Source organism: Enoplosus armatus, chromosome 18, assembly GCF_043641665.1.
Source record: "Enoplosus armatus isolate fEnoArm2 chromosome 18, fEnoArm2.hap1, whole genome shotgun sequence".
In the NCBI taxonomy this organism is placed as follows: Eukaryota; Metazoa; Chordata; class Actinopteri; order Centrarchiformes; family Enoplosidae; genus Enoplosus; species Enoplosus armatus.
This window is the reverse complement of record NC_092197.1, coordinates 12092184-12103446: the sequence shown is the minus strand read 5'-3', so window position 1 is coordinate 12103446 and position 11263 is coordinate 12092184. Positions and strand designations below refer to the sequence as shown.

Below are 11263 nucleotides of genomic sequence, written 5' to 3'. Positions count from 1 at the left end.
TCTTCACTATCAATTACTTATTTTTTATTTATTAATACTTCTTCTTTTATTGAAGACAGAGAAAGAAAAAGGCCGACATGTTTGTGTTGATATCTTTATATTGAAATTCATGAAGTATACACAATGCATCCTACACTATTACAATTTCCACACGTTGATAATGTTTTTGTTGTTGGATGATAAAGCTACGTTTTGGCATTTAATTAACCAAACAGCAGTTTGACTGAGAAGCTCGGAGCAAAATAAAACATTAAAAACATAAAACATCGTTGTGGATTAAACTGTAGCACGGCAGCAGGTAGGTAGGTACAAGTAGGCAACATTAGTTATAGTAACAGAGTAGAAAATCATAAACAAAAACTCAATATTCATTTTTTAACGTTTGTTATATACAACCCAGTGCCTTTAGAGGAATGGCCCTTTTGTTTCTTTACACCTCATCTGGACTTTTCCTCTGACATCACAAGTAGATTCCAGCCAATCAGATTCAACCTTCAAGTTAGATGCAATTTACAGTAACTGTTCATTTTAGTCTGAAATATAGCCTTTTCTGTTTGTCTTCAGTCCAACATGAATATTGTTGAGCCTCCTTTCTAGTCAGCTAAATATGAAAACACACACACACGCCGCTCTTTTTTACCCCCCCGGACTGATTTAGAGCTGGCCAGTTTGACCTCTGATGACATCGCTCTGAACTCCTGTGATACTCAAGGTGCAGAGTTACACTTCTGCCAGTTGACTAGTTTCTTTGTGTGTACATTCACAACTCTGTGTGTGTGTGTGTGTGTGTGTGTGTGTGTGTGAATACACTCAGTGGCCACTTCAAAATGTAACATCCGCCTTTTTCCTCCTGGAGACACTGAACCCTTTCAGGCATGAATTCATCAAGGTGTTGAAAATGTTATTGCTCCACGCTGGTTCGATCAATTCCTGCAGATGTTTGGAAGCTGCCAGATGTTTGTGCTGCGGTTATCCTGTTCCACCTCATCCCAAAGGTGCTCCACTGACACTGAGGAGTAAACACAAGTTTCTGTCATGTTACTGGATCCATCTTCACATGATGAGCGCTTTGTCACATGGCCATGAAGAGATGCACCTGGACAGTAACAATGCACTTGTGCACTGTGGCATTAAAGGACCCCATCTTAAGCTGGGAAAACTTCTCCTCTCACCAGATTCTTCAGGCTTTTTGTGCTAATTTTGACGCATGTGCATCATGCATCATCTATCACTCGGTTTTGCCGATCACCTGCTTACGGTTGCCTCATCTTCTTGGTCTTAGCTGTCAGCAGCTGAAACTAAAGTCAAGCCAAGATTCAACAAGTCATGCACTGTGAGATGCTCCTCTGCACTCTGCTGGTACACTGTGCTGAACTTATCTCTGTCCTTGCGGCCTTCCCGTTAGTTTCAAACATCTCACAGCTTTTTTTTTTTGCTTCAGATCAAACATCTTACCCTCTCTAATATTTCTGCCAGAAAGTAACCAAACCTCTTGACCATGTCGGCCTGTTTGGAAGACACACGAGTGGTTTAACAAGCAGGTGTTCCTAATAAAGTGGCCACTGAGTGTTTTGTTCTGTACCCACCTTTATATGAAATGAACAGTGTAATTCAGTGTGTGTGTGTGTGTGTGTGTGTGTGTGTGTGTGTAGTGGTAAACGAGATCCAAAAGGTCTGACTGAACTGTGAAAAGTAAACACAGCCTGCCACCCTGCTCGACTCTGCCAGTCAAGGTCAAAGGTCACAGCTCACAGAGCAGCTGACATCAGAGAGGAGGGGTTTTTAACGGTGTGTTCAAGTGCAGCAGGAATAACAACGTTCTGTGTGTGTGTGTTTTCCATTTTGACTTTATGCTTCCCTTAAGTTATGTTTAAGGTTTGTAACTAGCATTGCACCACTTTCTAACGTACAAACACATACTGTGTAACACATGCAGAGGTTTGCACGGTTTGGAGCTTCTTTTAGTTTCTTTGTGCTGGGACGTCCAAACCAAACAAACCTCAAGCATGTTTTATGTCTGAAATTTGATGTGAGGAAAGCTGAGCTGCTGACGGTAATCACAACAGCTTTTATGCTTCTGTTCTTACTGTAAATTATATATATATTCACATCCACCAGTATCATCTTTATCGACCTTCAGATCAAGGCTTTGTCAGCAAACTTTTCTTTAGCATCATTCATGTACACATATGAACATTAAAGGAAACTAGACAATCAGGAAAAACTTCCCTTACATGCATGCACACACTCATAACCTTAGTGCTTTTTCTTTCCCTTGGACTTCCACACTTCCTTCTTTCTTTTATACACATTTTAACATTGTTTCAGTCAATTATTTATGCATTCAAACAGTCTCACATACACCTCACAGTCAACACAAAACAAAAAACATGCACATTTACACACACACACACACACACACACACACACACACACACACACACACACACACCCTCTTTACATAAGCACATTCATGTACATACATAGAAAAGAAAGGTATTGTTCAACGTAAATTAGAAAAAGCTCAGTTTCGAAAAGGCGTCTATTAGCTCTCGTACCTAAAACAAACATTTTACAGGGACTGGTTGTTTTGTGCCAGTAGTTTAGAGGGGAGCACGCAGAACAGCAAGGAAGGACGGAGTGTTTTCTTCTCTATCCCGTCAGGACAGTTAGAGTTCAGATGTCCTACCTTCCTTCTGCGGGTCTTTAATATCAGCAGTACAAAGACAGAAATAAATGAAGCATTTCTCTTTTTTTTTCTTTTTTTTTTTTACGCTTTTCTTTCTGTGGCCGGTGGAAGCACGTTGTTTCTCTGGGGAAAGTGGTACTGTTGTACTTCATCTTGTGTTTTTCAACCCCTTCTCATCAGCACAGTTGGCTGTAGTCATTCGGGGTGGAGGGGGGAAGAAATGGATGGGCGTGATTAGATCAGGAGGGGTAGGGAAACAACAGGGAAACACAAGAACAAGTAACACAGTCGGTAGTTATGGTCGTCCTGGAATTTAACGGTCAATGTTCAAGTTAAAGTTATGGCCCGGTGGGTTAAGTTAGGCGTCCAGAGGTTTCAACGTGGTGAGTTGTACTGAAGTCCAGACATAGTCTGGGTAAAACTGGATGATGGGGTTATCACGTTAGGTGGTCTCCTTGCCCTGGGTCCCAGTGACGGTCTTGATGGAGCTGAGCGTTCGGTTGAACCAGGTCTTCTTGGCGGCCTGCACCTCGTTGAGGGCCAGACCCAGGTGGTGCTCCAGGTCCTGGTTTGAAGAGGAAAGACAGAAACCATTATCGCTATGACTGTCGCACAGAACAGGGGCCAAGTCAATAGAAAATGAACTGATACCGGCTCTTGCTTTTCAAGAGTCCGGGCCTTTATATTTTTACCACTTTCCTCAATCAGCAGCTTTGAACACAATTCATTTCCCACTGAGAGACATCATTAATTATGTGAAATCCTCATCTTTCTTTTTTGACATCATTCCAAATCAGATCCTTACAAAGATCCTTGTTGCCGTTGGTCAAAAACTTTAATCATGAACGCTCCACTGTCTTCAGGTCTGGCCCTGTTTTTCTTCACACTCAGCATACTCTAGTGTCTTTAAAAGAAACCAAAACTCTTAATTATTTCCAAACTGACCGTTAAATGACAGCAACTGTGCTTATGTGCAATATTTCAACTGTGCATGAGCACCCCCACTTTAATAAGACTGCTCTTTTCCAATTCTGTTAGACCTTAACGCTGCTTCAGACACAATCATTTACTAAATTAAGTTGAGCTCACCAATAACGCTCCCAGTTTCTTTAACCATATCTTGTTAATAGCACATTTTCTGCTGTGATTTGTGGAGCCCCTGCTGCCCTGGTACTTCTTTCTTTTGGTGCTCATCAAGTAATTTGAGTAAAAACTATAACCCCCCATTTAATTGCTGTGCAGGTGACACACTGTAAAACATAAGCAGCTAGCCTGGATATTAAGAAAGGGATGTCCCAAAACATCCCCCGCCTAAATGAATGAAAGTATCTCGTCTCAGTTCACATCTCAGACTTTCAGAGCCGTTATGAAGCCTGATATGTTCTTAAAGTAGTGTTGAATGTGTCATTGCAACAAATGCCGGTAAAGCAGACTCACTGCGACTCAAGGTTTGTTTAAATGGATTCTACATCAGCTGGAGTCGTGATGGGAGCGGACCTAACATGATTTAAGTTATGTTGTTCGTGACAGGTTATGTCCTTGTATTTATGAACTTTTTTCACATCTGTGGCCACAATCGTGTACGTGAATCTGAAGACTTTTGCAGTTTGATTTGGGCTAAAACTGTGTGTTGGTGTACCTGGATTTTGCACTCAGCCTCCACCAGCTGCAGTTTGGTCTGGGCTAGTTCCAGCTCCATCTCTCTCAGCTGGTTCTTCAAATCCTCCTTCTCCTCATCCGTCTCCTCAGTTCCCCCAGCGGGTGCTGTGGTCACAGCCCGCACACGACCCTCTTTGTTGAAAAGACTGCTGCACTTCTCACAGCCCTCCACTTTGGACTAGAGAAGGATAAAAGAGAGAGAGAAAAGGTTACAGAAAAAAACAAGCTAATAAGTGACGTCTTCGCACCAGTTGCCTGTATACCTCGAAGCTTGAGGAGAGTAAAAAACATAAAAGGCAGCTTGTGTGATGTCTAGTGGTATTTAATAATCTTGCATTGTTTGAGCGGTGAGAGACAGCTTGAAAGCGGCTGTCTCAAGCCAAAATCAATATTATATCGAGACCATGAATTAGGTAAAATGTGCGCACAAATTATTAAATTGAGAGCACAAATTATTAATTAGTATAAATTATTCAATTGAGAGGACAAATTACAAATTTGAGAGCAGGATTTATTCTATCTAGAGCAAATAGTAAATCGAGAGTACAGATTTGTTTTTGTTTTTTCTCTCCAGGGCTACGTAGAAACAAGATGCACAAGTGAGAAAATAAAATAAAAGACTCTTTCAACCTAGAAGGTCCAAGATAAGAAATCAAAGCATCAGAGCTCCAACAAAGACCGAAAGGAGCCAGTGATGCGCGTGGAGATAAGTGTGCGGACACCTTGATTTCTTTTGGTTGACAATATTTTTGCACCTTATTAAAGACTATTGTCAGTGTGCAGAATCTTTGAAACTTTAACACAAATTAAAATGGACCAGCAGAAGACGCCAGCGGTTACCAAACCAAACAACTAAACAACTAAATGCAAATATCTACAGCCATGACGTTCAGGGATGTGCCCCTTTTTGCAGTAGAGATATTTTTACAATCTGAGAAGAGGCCGTGTTCTGTAGTTACTGAAGCATGGCAGCTCATTAGTGGAGTAGCCACACAAGCCAACTATGCTTTCCCTCTTCTGTCAGGGCTGCACTCCACCCAGCCCTTTAGTCAAAGAGCTCTTTTTGGGTGCCCTTGTATGTGATGAGCTATTATTGGGCACAGAGCATTTGTGCAAGCAGCAACAGAGGGTCACTGTGAACAGAGACACACTGACTGTGCTGCAAGACAAAACCCCATTCAGGTGCTTTTACTTGTTCATAGTTTTCTCGTGTTAATTCATTGAAGTACCTGTCTCGCTGCGGGAGTAGGACGTTAGCTTTGCCAGACGAGCTAGGCTACACTGGAGGTATTTGAAGGTGGAAAAATACTAATCCAAGATGATGATGCTGCAGCACAGATACATATGTTGGAGTGTTCCTGCTTCACTTGCTCTTTGACAATTTGGTTTATGGCCACCAAACTTCCTAAAGGCAGTGCAGGTCGGGCAGAGTCGCCAGTGTCCTGTTTATAGATTAGTGCAGTAACAAGCAGCATCGTCCACAGCACCTCAGGACAAAGTCAAGGTTGTGTGCCCGCAAAATGAATATTTCATAACAATATTACATTTCATTTGGATTAAACTGTCAACTGGGTTTAAAGCTGAATAGTAATTAGAATTAGAAGTGAGAGTGTTAATGAAGCAGCAGAGTGCCCGAGCCGAAAGTGTTTCTGTCGTCACTTTAAATAGAGTTTTAGTGAATAAGTATGTCAGTATATTATTTAAACAAGTCTAATTAACACTGTTGTAACTTACAATTATATATTACTCACTGTTCCCCTACATCAGTTGTAATTGCGATTGCTGACAGTTTTATTGCATTTGCTGCACCATTATTAAGTAAATAATAAAAGTACATTAACAATCAAGATGATAGATTTGCAGACATTCACCTCCACCACACACACATACACAGAGAAGCTGCTGCATCCTTTACAGGACTTGTCCTTGGTGCAATAAACCTTTTGTCTGTCCTTTTGTGAGTCCTTGGGCAGTCCTGACAGAGCTCTCTGCCAAAATGGCCTTTCTCCCAGCTACAGTCTAAACAAACAGTTTCACAAGCCAAGTGTGCAAGTGCTGGAAGTAAAAATGCCTGGCCCTGGCTCCTTGGCCTAACTCCTCATTCTTCCCCAAACGCTTTCATTTCACTGCCAGTCAAGACAATGAGACGGCAGCAGAGTCCCCAACATACCTGCGTGGAGGTAACGGCTGGTTTTTGCCTCTAGCTCTACAATGATTACAGGGATTTTTTAATCCATGAAATACAAATTTAGAATACAAGTTAAATAAATAAAGCTGTGTAAAATATATTTGTTGAGCACGGCTAATAATTATTTGTGGAAATGATGGCAGTTTATATTGAGGGACAGCATTGCTACCCGGCATCATCTGTGGTCTAACATAACTGTGGGCCTAAACAATCAACCTGCTCCTGTAAAAGACACGTGACAGCCAGTGATAATGTGACAGTGTTTCTGGTCTTGTCATCCAGAATCCTCAGAGCTGTAGTTATATCATTTATTCTTCGATTAGTAACTCACGTATATACTTTTGTCGCTAACAGCAAAACTCTGTAACAGCAGTGTTTTGTTTTTGTGTGTGTGTGTGTGTAAAATTCACCCGGATTTTCTCCAGTTCTCCTCGGTTAGCTGTCTGTTGTTTCTCCAGTCGTTCACTCAGCTGGGAGCAGATCTATATGAACCAGAGACAGATGTTCAGAAAGTTAGTTCAGTGACGCTGCTTTCAGACTGCCATCAACAATTCAGTCTATCAAATTTCTACTGAGCCATTCAACGTGACACTCAGTAGGCAGTATTGTACAGCTGTTGTATCTATAGAGCTACACTGCGTTAGTTATAATAAGTGGTCAGACGTCAGGAAACCCACCCACAACAATAAAGAGGTCATAATACTGTACATATTTATATATTTATCTGTAATATTTATGACTTTAGAAAATTGGTTCTACTGAGGTTGCAGGTTTTCTATAACATGAACACATCAGTCACCTTATGCTGCATTCACATGGATTCTGGCAGACGGTAGACAGCAAACCGGATATCATTTTAGTGGACGAGAACAGGACGGTAAATTTAGGTGAGGCCGTCAGAGAATACCGGCGACGGCAACAGTTAAAAAAGGTAAAATATTTAAACTTTTTGCTGTCCTCCCTCACACAAGGAGAAAACATGGGCGATCTGGACAACAAGAAGCCGCTTTTATAGCTAACATTATGCATTACTAGAATAATCATATAAGATAACAGACTTGAAATAATTTTATTTAATATATTTTATTCCATTCTTTGTAAACAATATGACATCACCATAGCAACACATAGTCATGTGTTTCGCTTTGCCGTCCTGTTTGTTTGTTTTTCCCGTGCCGTCCAGATGGTGTAAACCGTCTCAAAATCACCCTCCATTTCTGTCCGCCCCAAAAGTACCTTTTATTACAGTGGAGCCAGGATATAATGGGACAAAGGAACACAAATTTAAACCAAAACTGTGTCCAAGCAATTACAAATACTGAACTGTACTGTTTCACTGAGAAAAACAGTTATTTTGATTTCCGCCTCTCCGCTCCTTCATACCTCTGTGCACAACCTTGTCTTTCCCTTCCACCTGTCTGTGGCTCTTGATAAATCAGTCTCTGCGGCAGAGACTTCATCCTCTTACTGTAAGTCCGTTAGTGGTGTCATAAGGTCCTGTTTTTCCAGCAGAGCTCACTGGATGTACACACATGTGCATCCTTTACATATATACCCAATCTCTTTTTCTCCTCCTCCTACACCGAAACCCACAGCTACAAACAGGCTGACAGACATACAAACACACACACCCACACACTTGTTCTCTAGCTTGCCGTCGAACCGAGAGATCGATGTGACATGAGTCATCCTAACGGGAACATCGGGTCACCCCACCTCTCTGCAGACAGACTATCTATCTGTTTCTGCTCTCTGCATATATCTCGTCCTCCTCCTCCTTTAGATCAATCCATACATCTATCTGTGTATCTTTAGCCAAGCAGATATCCATCTTTCTCCTCCTACATGTCTTTTTAATCTTTTTCTCCGGTCATCCTCTCCTTCATTTGCTCTCAACTGCCATTACTGTGCCCGTCTCTCTACCATCCCTTCATCACCACTGATCATGTATCCCTCTTGATCTTTGCTCTTTTACTGCCCCTGCGTCCTTTTCTTTAACTAGCGCTACTCCAGGGCATGCTGCACATATTTTTAGTTTGTGAAGCTTTAACTAGCTGCTAGCCTCGTGTGTAGGGAACACTCTGTCTCCAGTCACTTTTGTCCCTCACATGCAAAGTAGGCGTTTTACTTTCCTTCATATTTTTCTATAATTTGTAGAAAAGGCTGAGAGGGACATGGTGGAGAGGACAGTGTGTTCTGGGATTTTAAGCCTTTGTAAGATGGGGTACATGTCAGTCTACTGTCTGGAATCCTTATTATAGGCAAGCTGTCGATGATTATTTTAAATTCTGGATGAACAGGGTGGTTGTTTTCTTCATTCTTGATATTGCTTTTGTGTCATGTAATAGATTTGCTGCTCTTTTCTGTTCAGGCTCGAGACCCATGGGCCCTTTTTTTGTTTTCATGTTTTTCCATTTCTTTTCCCACAAACAATCTCAGTCTGATTTATTTTAAATGTTTTCACTCAATAATTCATCTGGTCCTGCTGTAACTGCTGGGGGCAATTTTAGTTTTCTTAGTCATTAATGCATGGATATAGTACACTTACAGTATGCTTACAGTGAGCATATTGTAAGCACATACAATATTAATTGCTTTATCACACAAGCAGACAGTCAGGATGTGATGCTCAATAAAATGTTCAGAATATTTAGGTGTCCAGGGTCAAAACATTTTAAAACTGCAAGAAATAAAATAAATATAATGCTAACAGGGCCTCAGAGACTCGAGCACTGGCACATGTCGCTGTACCTGGCAAGAACCCGGCTAGCCTGAGTGCAACTAACACTGGCTCCGCTCCTACAATAGGGATTACAATACACCACTCAACACTGTTTTTTATCCCCACCATTAACAGACGTTTCTCTGTCCTCGTGGGCCGGCGGGGCAATTAGCACACAAAGCTTTTTTGGTTCTAATCCCACAAAAACAAACTTTCGCATTCGTAGCCACTGAAATAGGAAAAAAGCTATTTGAAGAATAATTTGACTTGGAAAACAACGCATGCTATTTTGGGGCATTCCTCAACTTGTCAGTCCCAGAGGACTGAATGCTGCTGTCCTCCCTCTGCTATCTCCTCCACAGACTTGTGTTCATTTTCTCCCTCTCGCTCTATCTATCACCCCCCTTTCCTCGCTGTCACAAAAAGAACTATTTTTGTCAAAGCCCCATTTTCACACTTAGCTCTGCTCCGCACAGTTTTCAGCTGCATGCTGGCAATCTGTAGACTGCTTTTACCCACAACACACACACAGACATAAAAAAACAACATCAAAATCCCCTCTCCTCTGTGATTAAGTCTTATCATCTGTTTTCAGATCTGCTGTCAATTCCAATGTGCTGCCAATATTTTTAGACTCAGGTGAAGTTAAGGTCTGTTTCTAAATTAGTCCTCTTGCTATTTCTGTCTGCCCCCACAGGGAGCGGTAGGAGCTGGATTGTTGCATAATGTCTCTGTGCTGCTGATGGTAATAGTACTTGATCTGGGTAGGTTTATATTTAAGCATTAAGTGACAGGATGAGATCTGAGAGGATGAAAATCGCCGTAAGAGGAATTCGATTGGCAGGAACTTAAAATATGCTCACAGGCTCACTCATCAAAGGCTCTGGGTTCAGCTCAGGGACAGTTCGTAAAATTAGATGTTTCTGCTTCACAAGCTAGATGAATGAATGAAAAAAGATTGCTCTTATATTATTTTTAAATATTCATGGCTAGTCTTGCCACAGTAATGGCTTGATCAGAGCTTAGATCTGAAAAGACAAGCCAAATAAGGAAAGATAAGTGGTGGAGAGATGCTCGAAGGATCACTCCTCAAACATCCAGAGTTCAGGATGTAATGTAACAAACCTTCAGGCCCTTACTTGCTGCTATGCAGTGATCGCCAACTGCTGGCAGCTTGTTAAACATGAGTCTTCAATCAAGCAACCTTTAAATGTCACTAAATCTATACATTTCTGACATGTGTCAAACTCAAACGTGGACCTACAGAACTTCTGGACGTTTGTATCTGATGATCAATTACTGCCTTCCCCTGTTTTTATATGCACTTGCATCTTTAATTAGCAAAGCTCCTCCATGTTCTGCGCTTCTTCCAGATCAATGAGCAGCCACTTTAGATTTTAAAGCTCCTCATAAATTTTAATCTAAGCCACAGATTAGAATAAATTCTGAAACTCTTGGAATAATAATTAGTTTGCAGTTAACTTCCTGCTGCTGGAAAACAACTACAGCTGTACAGCTGTATTTTTGTCTCTTTACACTGGCTCCCAGTAGGTTTGAGGATTGATTTAAAGATTTTATTGATTACCTTTAAGGCTCTTAATGGCCTGGCTCCCTGCTATATTTCAAACCTTTTAGCTCCATATGGACCTGTGTAGTCAAGGAGACAGAGCCTGTTACATGAGGGTCCTAAGACTGGCTGAGTCCTTGTTATACATAGTTTATATTTTATTCTTCACCTATTAATTTTATTAGATTTTAGTTTAATTTGATTCAGGTCCATTCAAACATCTTTTATCCACCTGTATGGTTTGCCTTTTGCTGTCGATTGTTTGGTTTTCGTTGTTCTGTAAGAAGCACTCTTTTATTTGGTCTACAAACTTTTAGATGAACTAATGCTCTAACAACAATGACTTACAGGATTATAATGGTATTGTAATGGTGGAGAACATTCTGTATTTTATATGATAGGAATCAACACAAAGATACAATAAATGGAACACAAGGA

The 11263-nt window shown here is 41.0% G+C and overlaps 1 protein-coding gene across 1 annotated transcript in view; it reads right to left on the bottom strand.

The window, feature by feature from the left end:
• LOC139301076 (rab GTPase-activating protein 1) overlaps positions 1-11263 on the bottom strand; it is a 60953-nt gene continuing 49690 nt past the window's right edge. The window contains exons 24-26 of the mRNA XM_070924357.1: positions 6947-7018; positions 4329-4526; positions 1-3254 (exon numbers count right to left, since the gene is read on the bottom strand). Coding sequence (XP_070780458.1) covers positions 3132-3254; positions 4329-4526; positions 6947-7018 — 393 coding nt within the window. The 3' untranslated portion in view covers positions 1-3131. The remainder of the gene's footprint in view (positions 3255-4328; positions 4527-6946; positions 7019-11263) is intronic.